At 43.1% G+C, this 16428-nt stretch overlaps 1 protein-coding gene across 2 annotated transcripts in view; it reads right to left on the reverse strand.

Moving 5' to 3' along the window:
- Positions 1 to 600: 600 nt before the first annotated feature.
- The window catches only part of Klhdc10 (kelch domain containing 10), a 53068-nt gene continuing 37240 nt past the window's right edge, over positions 601 to 16428 (reverse strand). For both annotated transcript variants that reach the window (XM_057773749.1, XM_057773739.1), the window contains 7 exons: positions 14818 to 14972; positions 12280 to 12428; positions 9738 to 9822; positions 8946 to 9012; positions 8318 to 8365; positions 6464 to 6603; positions 601 to 5425 (listed from right to left, as the gene is read on the reverse strand). In XM_057773749.1, coding sequence (XP_057629732.1) covers positions 5216 to 5425; positions 6464 to 6603; positions 8318 to 8365; positions 8946 to 9012; positions 9738 to 9822; positions 12280 to 12428; positions 14818 to 14972 — 854 coding nt within the window. In that variant the 3' untranslated portion in view covers positions 601 to 5215. The remainder of the gene's footprint in view (positions 5426 to 6463; positions 6604 to 8317; positions 8366 to 8945; positions 9013 to 9737; positions 9823 to 12279; positions 12429 to 14817; positions 14973 to 16428) is intronic.

A 16428-nucleotide genomic window follows, 5' to 3' on the forward strand; every position in this document is an offset into this window, starting at 1 on the left:
CCCCCAAAGCCTCAGCAAAACCCTGTCTCGAAAAACCAAAAAAAGTCAGTGTAAATAGAACTGAGTGTGTCCAATCCTAGAACACAGGCCTTAAAGTGACCCAATGTGGATGGAATGTCCTTGTCTACTCTGGAGAAAGGTCAGAAGGTGAAGTAGGGTAAGAACTGCAGTTCCATGTCCACAGAACCCCAGGCCAGGACTCCAACTCCAGCCTTTTCTTTGGATTGTGAAGTCCTATGACTGTTCATAGAACTCACATCCCCAGACTTCCCTGTATCTCCTCCAACCCTTCAGGGAAGCCTCGATACCACAAACCTGCTCGGCAGTATATGCTCAGCTGTGGGGTCTAGGAAAGGCCAAGGGGAGGGGGCTTGCCCCACAGGTGCTCCCTTGCAGAGAGCGAGCTCTACTGAGAGGGTTCCCGTGGGTGCAGGAGTTCTGGAAAGGGAGCAGACAGAACCCACCACAGGTGGGGTGGCAGTGGAGGCGCACAGATGTGACAGAGCAATGCTGACTCTGGTGGGGACCGCTATGTATGTCAACAGGGGAGCTCACACATGCACAAATTACTACAGACAATCCATGGCGACTTGGACCACATATGTTTAGAGATTTATTGATCAGATTGTTTTAGAAAACCGACAGCAAACACTGACAAGGTACATAAGTACAGACTGGACATTTCAGGGGAGATTTACTTGCTTGTAGGAAACCAGGGGAGGTGGAAAAGCTGTCCTGATCACATGGCATGCACACCAGACTGCAAAAGGACATCCACACTATTTAACAGGACTGTGGCAAATAGCTTTAAAATAAGGCAAGCACTGTGTATGGCCTCGCAGCCTGCATCAAGAGCCAAGCCTGGCCCAGTCTCAGAGCAGCTGCAACGGAAGGCCGTCCTCTCTCCAGCCTGTCCCTCCAGTCTCTCCAGGGAGATGCCTGCACTCTCCCTGAGCCCTCTGCATGGTCAGCGTGCTTTCTGCTGCCTCTGTCTATTCCTGACGTGTAAATAGTACGACAGTGACTACTACTATGTAATGAAATTGGCCTTTTCTCTGAAAACTGCCTGACTCGGCCTGTGCAGACTAAGTGGGGCCTTTAAAAAACTTCTCAAAAGTTTAAACAAATTAACAACATGGGAAGTACACCAAGAAGATGGCACTACCTTTGAAGCACAGCTCAGACTTCTGCTTATGACACTAGACAGGGGGAGATTTTTCTTCCAAATCTCACCAAGTTTGAAGGGTGACTACACATGGAGATTCCAAAACCCCACCGAGCCTGCTTTGGGCCTTGCCAATGCTTCCAGAGTTCTAAGGGACCTGGGAACCAATGGAATTTACACCTATGGCAACCAGTTCTTGAAATGCAGGGCTATGACAATAAACCCTCATTCCCCCTGAAGTCAATACCAGAACACAAGAAAGAACAAGAAGGGAAAATGGATTTTTGTGCTACATCAGAGTGTTGGTGGGAGGGCCTCTGTAAGCATCACTAAGATCACAGAAAACCAGGCTGATTCTAGAAGAGACAAAACCCAACACAGTCCAAGAGGACAGTGCACCCTTCCTGCACACCAGGCTATCAGACTGGAGAAGGCGACTCCAAAGGAAGAAACGGAAAAGCAAACTTTGTCAAGTTAAAGAGATGTGTTCAAATGATGGGGTTTCCTGTTTCTGTGAGACGCAGCCTTTTCTTCCCACAGGATCGAAGAGTTCTCTGGTCAGGAGGCAGTAGAGAACTCAGCAGCAGACCTTGCTCAAGGGCACCATCTCACCTTGGGTGACCACTGAGACAACAACTCTAAAGCTAATGGGACCACTGGTGTGGTGGCTGGCTGCTAGCCCCTCTCTGAACTTCTTTTCCTTTCCTAACTACTAGTCCCTTGAAAAGGAGATGTCTGTGGGAGAGGAACAGGAAGGGGAAAGATATGTAAGGAAATCAATTGTTTAGCTGGGCAGTGGTGGCACACGCCTTTAATCCCAGCACTCAGGAGGCAGAGTTCAAGATCAGCCTGGTCTACAGAGCAAGTTCCAGGACAGGTTCCAAAGCTACAGAGAAACCCTGTCTCGAAAAAAAAAATTGTTAACAGGAAAGTTGAAACACTGATTATCCATGGGTTTCACTGTCTGTGCTTTCATCCTGCTACTGTGGGTAACCAAAGGTCACTGCCATACTTTTTAATCTAGAAATGTTAATATTTTCATTATATATATATAGTTTTTAAATCTAGCTCTGTGCTAGACATGAATGCTATAAAGCAAGCTTTTATATCAAGTCATTAGGCCCTGAAAGAGGACTTCTGCCAGTGGAAAGGGTTTGTCTGCCCCGAAAAGCAGGGAAAGTTTAATCTATTACATACTGGTTTGCAGCTTTTCTGTGAAGTGGAAAATACCTTACAGTGATGGAAGCATCATTTAATAAGGTATTACATTCTCAGATAAATTAGTGTATATGTAGGAGAAGTGGACTAGTGTTATGTTTTAATTCTTCACTTGGACAACCCTCTCAAGTTAACTTCCTTATTCCTGGGCAAGATGTGCAAATAGGAGAGAGTACAAACAGGAATGGAAAAAACTCAACTCTTACAAACCTAGGAACAGGAATTTTTTTTATGAACTAGAATAAGAAAGCATGGACTTGGAAAAAGTCCAGCTTTACCAAGAAGTTGGCTTATGATCACACTGAAAATCCTTGGTATAATTTTACTCTAAAGGAATAAACTGACGTGCCCAGGACAGGTACAGAAAGTAGTGTAGCTACTTCAGAGTCATCGCATCTGCACAATCCGTGCAGACCGTGTTTCTACATATTGCACTTCCGTTTCCGGGTCTGCAGGAAGATGGCGGGGCATACCTCAAAAGAGGCAGAGGAGCAGCAGGCATCGTTCCCTTTCCCACCCAGGTGTAAGTGCTGGTTACAGAGAAACTAAAATGCTGGTGACCGTCAGAGGACACCCAGTCCTTACCTACAGTTTGGCACCCAGAACATGTGCGCATGAGCAGCTGCTTCCAGCACTCGCGGCTGCGCCGCACTTTCACTAGTGTTCTATTCCCAGACACTCTAGACCAGACGTGTACCTAGAAGGTACACACGGTCACTCATGGGCCTCTAACATCTACCTCTAAGAAGACTGCCTACAAACGGCTTAAAAAGGATGCCAGCAAGTGTGGCTTGAATCGGACCCCTCTTTATAACTTTCTGGTGTAACAGAACCAGAGGCCTTCTTGTATTCCAAGGACCATGGGAGTCAAAGCACAGAGGCTGAACACTCAGTCTTTGGTCCCTATATAAACCAATGACAAAAACCCTTCTGTCACCCTAGAAAACAGGGTTTATTAGCTTGGGATGTAGTTCTGCCATGGTCCGGAGACCTGGCCTGGAGTCACACAGTTTCGAACTCACCAAATGGCTCAGGCTGACTTCCTCTGGAGAGGGCTCCTCTGGTGGTTAAGAAGCCAAAGCCACAACAACAGGGAATGGCGAGATTGGGGGATGGGAACCCTAGAAGAGCAGCTCCATTTCCTTACTCCTTAGAAATGACTCAAACTCACAGATAAGTGCTTCTTACAGATGGTGGGCAAAAGCTCCAATAACAACCCCCACGGATGGAGCGTAAGGCCTGTGGCAAGGAGAGGTCAAAAGACCCACCTAGAACTGCACACTGGGCAGAACTTTTTAATTGTAACTCAAAGGTGACTTTAAATTCACACAAACTACAGAGATCTCTTCTGGGCGAAAAGAAAAAGAATAATGTTAAAGCTAGGTGAAAAAGAGGCACTTAAAGGAAAAATGTGTTCAAAATCTCCTGCAGGTGTCTCCTCCTTAAGGGGCCTGCAGGAGGGTCTGGTTCGCCCTCCTGCAGGCCTCCAGCATTGCCTACACCTATGGTACCCACAGGCTCACACACAAGTGACTCCCTCAACTCTTCTAGCAGTCCGAGGATGAAATGAGTAAAACTTAAGTCTCCTTTCTTCTTAGATTTAAGAAAACAAAACAGACCAGAACTAAAACCTCTTAGACACACACAAAAGCAAATGACCCTGTCTCACTCCTTCCTCCTGATGGTTTTCAATGGCACTTGCTTCTCAAGGAAGGGTAAGCTGTGCCTCTTCCTTAAGACCTTTTATCCAGTTGCTAGGCAATTACGGCATCCTGTATACTGAAGCAGACAGCAAAAGAGGCATCCAAGCTCAGGAGGGAATCCAGAACCAACTGCCTGAGAAAATGCAGGAATAAGGTCCAGAGACTACAAAGAAACGAGTTCTGAAAAGGAAATAGCTGCTATGATAGTCAAAGCCCATCGCACCAAGCAGAAGCTAAGCTAAAAGTCTCAAGGGTGCGGGTGCTATGCTCTACTCTACTGTCCTTTGATATCTACACCACGCACTTAGAATCTACAATTCCCCATGAAGGGGCTAAAGACACACTTAAAGCCATTAATAAGTGCAGGGGAAGTTCAAAACTGCCTGGAAAGAACTTGAGGCCATACATTTAATTTGAAAGACAACAACAGAACACGACAATGACAGCGCTAAACCCCAGCAGGCCGCCGCTAACCACTGGGGCGTCACAAGGTTGAGGGGCTCACTAATCAATACTGCTGAACTGTCTCCTTTCGTCAAGGTTAGATATCTTTGTGCCAAGTCATCAACCACTGCTGCCTGAGTCCAGTCACTCAGACACATCTCAGAAACACTAATTCAACATCCAAATTTAAGAACAACCTGCAAGATGGTTCCAGGTCAGTCTTCTTGTTCTATCTCCCAGACCACTGTTGGTTGCTGGCTTTTTAAACTTGGTGTTTGTTGATGATAATGCTTTAATCTGTGGTATTAGCTGACACGGTCAATATGTTTAGAATTTCTTTAAAATAAAATAAAATTGAAAAAAAAACAGCAACAAAAAACAATTTCTCTCTCTTGATTCCTAACCTCGTTAAGGTACTTTAGATATTCCCTTGGCTCCATCAAGAAAGAGGGATGCATGTATGGGGTGCATACTGGGGCAGGAGGGAGGGGAGCAAAAAAGAAAGCACAGGAGAGTGAGATGTCCATTAACTTAAACCCATTCACAGAAAGGCATCTGATGTATTTTCTGAATAAGGCCTTGATCAGGGTAACCAATCCTCTTTGTAGCACACTCTACACTGCCCATAAATAAAGGAGTCTCTTTAAATTAACATTTCCAGTATCAATGAACAGGCCAGAAATCCTCATTTCAAGCGCTCGATGAGTTCCTGTGTTAGTCCAAGGTGCAGAAGCTGTGTTCGGGAGAGGTTTGCTAGGTTGGGGAAGGCCGCGAGCAGCTTCTCCCATGCCAGTTCCAGCAGGCTAGGTACCACCAGCCAGATCTTAAACAATGACCCAGTCCGCTTGTTTTCATGGATGTTCACGACTCCTCCGTGAATGTACATGCAACCAGCCTATGAACAAACGGCAGTTAGAAGAAGACAAATTCAAATGGAAGAGAAAGAGCTACCAAGGTGGAGATTTCAGCAAAGTGAGGGAGCAGCATACACTGAATTAAGGTAGGATGAAACAACACAATCCCTCGGGCTAGACGTGCAGTCAGGTACAGCACCTGTGTAACTGCCAGGCCCTGGGCTCAACAGCCAGCATCACAGACACAGAATCTCTCACTGATCTGACCCCAAGCAGAAGTGCTTCTGTAGTGAGTGGGTTGTTAAAGAAAACAGTTGGAATCAAACTCTTTAAGCTCAAATGATCTGCTTCCTGCATGGTGGGATTACCACATCCAGTTCTATGGTTTTTTGTTTTTTTTTTAATTCGTATATATTGTGTTTTGGTTTTCTTTTCCTTTCTTTTTTTTTTTTTTTTTTTGAGACAGGGTTTCTCTGTGCAGCCCTAACTGTCCTGAAACTCGTTTTGTAGATCAGGCTAGCCTCAAACTCACAGAGATTCGCCTGTCTCTGCCTACTGAGTGCTGGGATTAAAAGCATGCGCCATCACCCCCTGGCTTTGTGTGTGTGTGTGTGTGTGTTAATTTAAACTACAAACAACTTTTTATTAACAACTAAATTTAGACTACAAGAGCTAGTTCCAGGACAGGAACCAAAAGCTACGGAGAAACCCTGTCTCGAAAAATCAAAAAACAAAACAAAACAAAAACAAAAACAATTAAATTTAGAGTATTTGAGTATCCAGACTATCAAATTCTGGTAATACAAAGATGAAAATAAAGGTTCTTACAGTATCTTCAATAATATGGTACTAAATAATCACATTATTCTGCCTTCTTAGGAAACACCTAAGAATTGACAGTCAGGACCTCAAATACCACATACTAAATTTCCTTTACATTTTCAGTGCTCTTTTAAACTTGCTTGTGAGAGTATTTTTCTCTCCTTTTCTTAGCCTAAAGTTTGTAAGCATCAGCGTCTTTTCTCCTTGCTAGTACTCCTTACCATCTACCATGTACGATGACTGAGAACAAAACTCACGGGCGTGACGGCCGCACAGTGGAAGTAGACAGGCTCTGGCATGGTAGCAGGGAGCTTCACCCACTGAAAAGTCTGCAGATTCAGCTTCCAGATGTCTCCCAGGATCACTTCCCCGTTATAGCCCCCACAAATGAAAACATCTGTTGAGAAAGGAGAAAGCAATAGCACACAAAGGGAATGAACTACAGCTACGGCATGTCTTACGGGAGAACATATGCTTAGCTGACAGGTGGGCCATTCCTCAACAGAACTGGGACTAAGGATGCCAGCCTCTAAGGAGGCTCACGTCAGGGTTCTCAAATTTAAATATTTCTAGGTGCCAGGCACAGAAAGTGAATGAACAAGAGGCCGGAAATAAACTGAGTTCTAGAGAAAGTTCACACTCTGAAGGAGAGTGGCTATGCAGCCTCAGGAGGATGCGTCGGGAGGGCAGGCTAGCTGCTGCTCCCCATCTCCTAGAGAGGCAAACTCCCACTAGGCAAGACACACTAATCAAAAGTAAGACACAGCTACAACCCAGGTTTGCAAACTCTTCTTTTTAATGACATCTTGGAAAACGTGTGCTTTTTTAAAATTCGTAGCGACAAATATCCTCCCCACAGAAACCTCACCTAGGAAGAATGCTCACTGCAATATGCAGTCTGGGGCCACAGAAAAAGCTCATTTGATCTGCATAGCTCTGGGTGGGTTAGTTTTAACTATTGATCTACCTGTAGCGAGGGCCATGTTACCTTTTAAAGGCCCAGAAGTTCCAACTGCATGATGCATGGCTCCCAGGAAGCAAATGAATAAATGGCTAATTCAAGTCTGGGCCAAGTTTAGGCCAATACTTAATTAAACTATAAAATATGTCAGAAACTTTTTTGGCTAGGAGTCAAGAGAAACGTTAAAGCACAGCTTCATTCTCAGAGGCAAAACAGAACAGTGTCACTACCTATAAATCTTACCCAAAAAGCAGAAGCCTAATTTTTAACAAGTCCCTGCATATACATAAAATGGCAGGTAAGTGCTACTTAAATCTGACCTGGGACGCAAAAGGATACAGGCTATCAATTTCTGCATATCCCCTTCCCAGAGGTGGGGGAGAGTAAGGGTGCTCAAGGAGGTACATCAACTATAAAAACTATAAAGTGTCTTGTACATTAAAAGCCAGGAATATTTGCCAAAGAAGAGTTGTTACCATGTTTAAAGTAGCTGCTACTTTCTGAAATCATACAAGGACTTTGCTATAGGAGGACAAAGGAATGAACTCTGAGTTCACATTAGATAGAGAACAGAATAAACTTTATGCTATAATAGTCTGGAAAGTTATTACAGTCCTAGCCCAATGTGCACCGAGGTCTTACTCTGCAAGCATTCACAGTGCTAGAACCATAAATCACACTGAAAGAGCCAGTGCTACAACAAAAGCTTATTTACCATCTACTTCAGAGTTCTTTTTTTTTTAAATATTTATTTATTTATTTATTTATTATGTATGCAATATTCTGTCTGTGTGTATGTCTGCAGGCCAGAAGAGGGCGCCAGACATCATTACAGATGGCTGTGAGCCACCATGTGGTTGCCGGGAATTGAACTCAGGACCTTTGGAAGAGCAGGCAATGCTCTTACCCACTGAGCCATCTCTCCAGCCCTTCAGAGTTCTTTTAACAGAGAGAGCCCAGACACAGAACTAGTTTACATTTTGAAAACCGCCAAGAGACACAACTCTCTAGAGTTCCCTATAAGTTTAAATTACAAGAAATCAGTGTGGTCCAAAATTATGCATCCCTTTAGAGGAGCTAACCAGGAAATCAGTCATTCTCAGCAGGTAAGATTAAAGAAATGAATCAAAATTTTATTTAGACTCCGTACCATTTTTTATTTGAACACAACTGTGACATCTTCGGGCTGCAGGAAAACCTGTTGAACACATAAATACAGGAATTCCATTATTGAAGAGAACAACAACTAGCCCTCCAACCCTTCCTGATGAGAAGTCAGAGAAAGTCAGAAAGGAGAAGGGACGTGACAATGACTCAGACGGGCAGGTGTGAGGTTCCGATGATCTATTCTTTTTATCATTCTTGTATGAGTATGTGTATATACCACATATGTGTGCCTCAAAGACCCACAGAGAAACTCACAATGCGAGCTGGAGTTAAACGAGGTTGTGAATTCCTGATGTTGGAAACAGAACTCAGGTCTTCTGGAAGAGCAGTGTGAGCTCTAACCACTGAGCATCTCTCCAGCCCCTAAGCCCCATTTCTTATTTCTTGTGTGTGTTTTTCCACTTGTGCCACACAACTCAGTTATCCATGTTAAAAACTCTCTGCTCAGTTGCTAAGGGAGAATAACAACTGAGAGCTGAAGAATAATAACTTCTAAGACCATTTTTATAACTATTTTATGTGCTATATCACTTAAGAAAATTATCTTTACCTCCCCCCAAAGCAAGTATAAAATACATTAGCTAAAAACATGAATTGATACTTTTAATTACCTATTTTTTCATGAGGTTTTGTTGCGATCTCCTCCCATGCATTTGTTTCAAGGTTGTATGCGTGGATCTTGGAAAAAAAAAATATATATGTACAAGTAAATAACTGTAATCTTACTTACCATGACATCAGATTTTTAAAATAAACATTTTTTGAGCAGTTTTAGAAAGAGTGAAAAGAAGAAGCTGGAATGAGGAGAGAAGCATGCCTGCCTCTCAGTGCTGGGTGCTGTCTACCTCCTTTTGTATCTCTACAGTGTGCATGAAGCATTCTTGTGGCCAGAAAGAAAAGCAACACTGGTAAGAGAATAAGACAAAATCAACAAACCCCTTAAAGGTCCAAGGCAAGCCAAGAGCTCTGTCACCTGACCTAGATCGCCTCTGGGATTTCTAACTATGACATTTTCGAAATGCCATGGGGATGGACGACTAAAAGCCCTAAGGAGGAGCTGGGATCTCTGGAGTCAGTGGTGTCAGCCCTAAGCGTGCATCCTTTGTGGATGCCGTGCACTGACAAGGGGGATGTGACATTCTGAGAAGCCTGGCGAACTACACATTCTCTAGTCCTCGTCCTCCCCCCACATGCTCACAAAGACTTCCAGCAGTGATGAAGGTGACTATCAGCTGCAATGCGTATCAGGAGCACTGAGTTCAACCTTCTGTCACAGAACTACTGTTGATGAAGCTGCTTGAAAATTCAAATAACTAACAAAATCATCCTGATTAGTAAGATACAGGCTTCAGTCCATTGTCTCCCACTATTTTTTACTTCTTTAAGAAGAAAAAAAAAAGTACCTTGTTTAAGGAATAGGCTGTCCAGGAAGTCCCTCCTCCCAAGATGTAAATCCTCTGCCCATCATGAGCAATTTCATGTCTGTACCTGAAAATACCGAAAAATATAACTGGGTGAAAATGACCTCTGTAAGGTTTAGCTGTGAGGTTTCTCTTAACTAAATATTACCATCATTTATGATGATAAATTATTAGCAATGAGCTGAGTATTAACTAGTAGTGAACTAGGTAAATGAATTATCTACTACGCATAAAATACATTAGTATACAATCAATAAGAAATAAAGACAGTCAACCCATCCCAAAGTCCTATTCACACCACTAACTGGAAAGGAAATGAGCTCCACGTTAAACAGACTGCAGACAGGTTTAGAACTTTCAGTACACACACACACACACAAACACAAGGGTGTCCCCATCTCAGAGGGCAACCACAGCTACCTCCAAATTTACTTTTATCTTTCCTTTCTTCATTTTGCTGATTTGTATTCTTTTTTGCTAATTTGTTTTTGTTTTTTTTTATTTAATTTTTTAATTCATTTTATGTACCAAGCATGGTTCCCACTCCCTCCCTTCTTCATCCTCCTCTGCCCACAATCCCCCAACCTAGCCCCATCCACTCCTCAAAAAGGGTAAGACCTCCCATGGGGAGTTAACAAAGCCTGGCACATTCAGCTGGGACAGGACCAAGCTTCACCCCACCCCCAATTTGTATTTTCTAGATTATTTATAATCTTTCTGTGATAACTCTGTAAATGGAGAAACTATCACCCAATAAATGACCTACCTGTATTTAATTAGAAGCCCACACTATGAGTTCTTAAGTTAAGATACTTATTATTTTGCAGGAAATTGCATGTACACCCTCTAGAACTTCCATCTAGGCAATTGAGCTACAAGTGAAAACTTCTTCCCCTCCAAGAAAAATGCTCTGTGATGGCCATTCTTGTTAGTCACTTACTACATCTGGACTTAACTAAAACCAAGTGGCTTGGTAAACTGTTTTTTCCCTTTCGTTTTATTTCCCGAGATAGGGCTTCTCTGTGTAGCCCTGGCAGTCCTGGAACTGGCTTTATCGACCAGGCTGGTCTCAAACTCCCAGAGATCCACCTGCCTCTGCTTAGGTGCTGGGATTAAAGGTGTGTGCCACCACTGCCCAGCAGGGGATTTTCTTCTTCTTCTTCTTCTTCTTTTTTTTTTTTTTAAGATGTTTTTATTTATTAAGTATACAATGTTCTGCTGGCATGTACACACCAGAACCAGAAGAGGGCGCCAGATCTCATTACAGATGGTTGTGAGCCACCATGTGGGTGCTGGGAATTGAACTCAGGACCTTTGGAAGAGGCTGAGCCATCTCTCCAGCAGGGATTTTTTTTTTCTTAAATAAAGCATTTGAAGTGGGAAGACACAACTTTAATCCAGATCTTTTGAGATGGGAAGATAGATCTACCTTTAATCTGAGCCTCACCTTCTGCTGGCAGCCACATGACATGGAAGAAGGAAGCTTGCTCTCTTTGCCTGCTTGCTCTTACTGGAAAGCCCATTCTTTCACTGGCATGAGAATCTGCTTCTTCAGGATTCTGGTGTGTATTGACCAGCTAAGACATCCAGCCTTGTGGCCTGAACAACTACTGGATTCGTGGACTTGGCATTGGCAGAAAGCTATTGTTGGACTAGCTGGACCATAGCTTGTAAGCCATTCCAATAATCCTTTATTATTCTATTATTTCTGTTCCTCTAAAGAATTGTGAATAATACAGGCTCTCTTAGAATTGGAATTTTTAAAAAAAGGTTTATGTATTTTTGTATTTCATATATATGGGTGTTTTGTCTGCATGTACTCTGCACACCAGAAGAGAGAAATGAATCCTGTTGCAGAATATTAATTAAAGATGTGTTATATTTGTTTAATGATGCAAAGATATGTTGTATTCGGTTTTTTTTTTTTTTTTCAAGACAGGGTTTCTCTGTAGCTTTGGAGCCTGTCCTGGAACTCACTCTATAGATCAGGCTGGCCTTGAACTCTGGCCTGCCTCTCCCTCCCAAGTGCTGGGATTAAAGGCAGGCGCCACTACTGCCCAGCCATTAAGTTTAATTCTAAGAGGTAACTATTCCTATGGAAAGAACCATGAAAGATCTAGGGCCTTTGGTAGAAAACAGGAGAGCGATATGATGCTGCTGGGATGTTTCAGAGACAATGGAATGAACGACCATCCCACCCAGCCTCCATCTGTCCTTCCTTCTCATCAACAGTCACTGACCCTCACCGACTTTTATTGGTAACTGCTACCATTGGTTCCTTTCAACACATTATTAGCTTCTTACTACTGAAAGATTAAGAATTACAAGAGAAAAAAAAAATTTTAAATTCCACAACTAGAGGAAAACACTATATTCTCACCAATAGCCCCTTCTTTATCACTGATCTGGATCCATGTGCCAGTTAGCTACCTTATCAAGGGAGTTGTTTCTTCATGTTGTCAAGGTGCTGAAAGAGCTCAAATCTGAGCGGGAAAGACCAGAGCGCTCAGCCCCCGCACCTCACCTTTCCTCTGGCAGATCACAGGACAGGTTGTTTGGTTTGAGTTGTGTCCACACCATGGTATTGAGATCTAACTTGTGCAGGTCTGTGCTGTAGATGTAGCCAGTTGTTCCCCCAAAGACATAAAGGGAACCATTGATGAGGGCCATGGCCTGTAGAAAGATGGCGAATAAGAATGACTCCTTAACACTTCATTACACGACACAAACTTAGCAATGCCCCCATATCATGTTTATCAAATTCTCTCTCATTTTTTCTTCTGGTTTTGTTTGTTTGTACTGCTTTGTTTTTGTTTTTTTTTGTATAGTGCTGTTGTCCTGGAACTTGCTCTGAAGACGCGAGTGGCCACGAACCACAGAGATCCGCCTGCCTCTGCCTCCCGGGTACTGGATTAAAGGCATATACCACTATTGCCCAGTTTCTCTTCTTTTTAACCCTTTTTGTTCTCCTAAGAACTGGAGTCAGTTCCCTGCACCCTTGTTGGGCAGCTCCCAACCACCTGTAATGTCAGCTCTCCAGGCACCTGTGCACCACACCACATAAATAAAACTAAAATATCAGAGCTGGAGCAATGGCTCAGCAGTTAAGAGCACTTGAGTTCTGTTCCCAGTACCTACATGGTCGTTCAAACCATCCCGTAATTCCAGTTCCAGGAGATCCAACATCCTCTTCTGACCTTCATGGGCACTAAGCATAGACATAGCACACACACATGCAGGCAGAACATGCATACACACAAACTAAATCTAAAAATAAAATAAAGTATCAGACTTTGTCTCAGGTATGAAGGTACTTGCTTATATTCCTAGTACTCAGGAGCCTGAGGCAAGATCAGAAAAAAGTCTGAGGCTGAGCTACAAAATGAGACCTTAAAAACAAAACAAAAAAACTCAAAACCAAAAGACCCCACCAAAAAAATCTCAAAAATTAAAAGTTAAAGAGCTGGCAAGATGACCCAGTGGGTAAAAGTGCTAGCCATGCAAGCCTGACTCTAATTCATACCCAGAACCTAGTTCTCTGACCTGGAGCTGTGGCACGTCTGTATATGCACACTCTTACACATACACACACTACTACTAATAATAATAATAAATTTAAAGATAAAAAAATCATCCCTACAGCAGGTAATCTGACATTTGCCTGTAACCCCAGCTATGCATGAGGCCAAGGAAAGGCCATGCTGCACGTGAATGTGGAACCTTGTCTGTGAATGGATGACTATACCTTTTCCTAGAACCTAGGGGCTATTTTACTTTTGCCTTTACAAAGTAAAGCTTTGCTGGTTCTACCTAGAAAGGTATCTGTTAGGTGGTTATCTTAGAGTCAAGAATGTAGGGACAGTGGACAGGAGCATTTCCACTAAAAGCCATCTATCTTCCTAAGCAGTCTGAAGAAAAGCACTCCCAAGAAGCAACAACAATCGGAAACTGCCATAGAAGCCTGGCGCCTAGAGCTGGCATTTCCATCAGACCCCTCTCCGGTCACTGCCACAGTGACTTCGTGGGGCTTGAGTGACCCGCAGTTTGATAGAGTGGGCTGGAAAGAGTTCCTCCAAAGTTTGAGCTCAGAAGTGTTTAATCACGCCTGTGTGCAAGACAGTTGAGCCTGATATCAAATGGTGGTTATTCCAAGTTCAGCCAATGGTCTCAGAAGTCTGTTTGGGTGGGTAACCCACTATCTTTCTGGATATAACTTTACAAATCAAAGATTAAGCCAGGCGGTGGTGGCACACACCTTTTGTCCCAGCACTCGGAAGGCAGAGGGAGGTGAATCTCTGAGTTGAGGCCAGCTTCGTCTACAGATGAATTCCAGGCCAGCCACAGCTACACCGAGAAATCGGTCTCAAAAAACGAAACCAAGCAAACAATACAAACCAACAGCAAAGGTTAAACTGACTATGAAGTCTCTACATGTTTTAGTTCAGCTCTGTGTTGAGTCTCTTGATGAGCTACATACACTTCTTAGGAAATAAAATTCTTGGTAGAATCAGAGCAGACTCAGACCATGCTAAAGCTCAGTCTTGCACTAGGGGTTGGTGTAGTTAAAGGCGTTTCTACATAGATTTATCTCCTAACCTTAAGATTGAATTAGAAGCAAATAAGGGCACTGGGAAGATGGCTTGGTGGAAAATTCCCACACCATGTAAAACAACAAACAAAACTCATAAAAGCAGCGCTGGGAAGGCAAGGTCAGGCCAATCCCTGGAGCTCACTGGCCAGGCAGTCCAGCCTCATCAGCAAGTTCCAGATCCCAGAGACTGTCTCAAAAAAGAAAGGAGAGATAAAAGGTGAACACAGTTCCTAAGGAACAATACCTGGGGCTGTCCCCTAGCAAACACATAAAACATTTTCTCTCTCTCTCATCCTTCTCTCACCTCTCTCTCAGCACAGAATGGTGAAATCGAGAGAGGGGAATGGTAACATTTATGAATTGACTTTCAATCTCCATTAAAACAAATGTAGCGCTGCATTCTGACACCGCCGCTAGACTAGAAGATAGGAAAACAAGCACATTCACCATTAATCAGCCACAGATCAGTACCTGTCCATATATACGACTGGGTCTCTTCCCCCGACAGCTGAGTAAAGCCCATCTCTTGTACTTCACGTTACAGACATGGACGTCATTGCCGTTGCTCTCACCAAATGGGATGCCTGTACCTCCAAACACTAACAGGTTGTTTCCGTGCAGCACAACTGGGGAAGAAGACACACACATTCCACTTACGCAACTGCTTCCTACAGTGTGCTGCCCACGAACCCAGACCATCTGAAAAGCTCAAACATGTTTACTTTAATGATTTTAAGGATTCTTCAGAAAATGGCTTAATTCATACTGTACTGAAGGATTATCTCACATGGTCACTGGTAGATGTATGATGCATAGCCAAAATGCACTAGAGCATTTCATGAAATACAACAGTGTATAGCAATGTCAAGCCTATGAACTACAGAATACCATTGCTGTTCAAGACAAATACATAGCCAGCCAGAGGAAAACAATCTTTGCCCTGGAAAAGAACCTGTAAGACTCAGATGAAGGAATCAAAAGGTCATTTTCTGTCAGAGGAATAATCTTTATATTTTAAACTATGGTTTCTGTCAGTTTAATCCTCCACCAGATAAAAAGAAATACCAATATCCTGCAGACAAGTTAGGTATTCTATCTTTATCTATTTTGTTTGCCATAATTTACACAATCTTCCCTTTTTTCTTCCCTCCTTCCTTCAGTAGTTCCCCAACTTCACACACCATAGCAGTCAACAGTCTACACCGCAGTGGGTAACAGTCTGCACCTAGTGGTCAACAGTCTGCACCTAGCAGTCAACAGTCTACACCACAGTGGGTAACAGTCTGCACCTAGCAGTCAACAGTCTACACCACAGTGGGTAACAGTCTGCACCTAGTGGTCAACAGTCTGCACCTAGCGGTCAACAGTCTACACCACAGTGGGTAACAGTCTGCACCTAGAGATCAACAGTCTGCACCTAGTGGTTAACAGTCTGCACTGTAGTGCTGTTAAGAATTGGACTTAATTTTAGTGTGACTTCAGGAAATCTGGTTAACCTCCCTAACTTAATTTTCACAACAACCCTATTAGGTAGGAACTGTAAATGTTATTTTCTTCTCTCTTTCCTTTGTCTCCCTCTCTGTGCTGTTTGAATCCAGAGCTTGGTACACTCTACCACTAAGCAATGAGCCCAACCTCCACTTTTAGAGATGATAAACACAAACAGAAATAGCAAATATTTGTGTCTTAATTCCTCTGTTTATTTGTCTTCAGGAAATAAGGTCTTGCTACTTAACCCAGGCTAGCCTTGAACTCACTGTAATCCTTCTGTCTCAGTGTCTCAAGTGTTAGGATTATCGGCATGAACTAGCATCCCTGTAAGAACAGTTTAAATGACTTCCTGATGGTTTCCTAAAAAGAGCTGGGATTCAATCCCAGTCACTCTGGCTTCAGAGCATGCACTCTTAGCCATTATTCTCGGGGCCTCTATAAAACCTTGGGTTCTTCATTAGTACAGTGGAAATCACTGTAGAAACTTACCATAGTGATGCTGTAAGGAAGTGAAGTCCCTCACTTAACAGCTATTAACTATCATAGTTACAACTCCATTGTTTCATTTTGACTACATTTTTCCTAACATAT

Source organism: Chionomys nivalis, chromosome 1 (assembly GCF_950005125.1).
Source record: "Chionomys nivalis chromosome 1, mChiNiv1.1, whole genome shotgun sequence".
In the NCBI taxonomy this organism is placed as follows: domain Eukaryota; kingdom Metazoa; phylum Chordata; class Mammalia; order Rodentia; family Cricetidae; genus Chionomys; species Chionomys nivalis.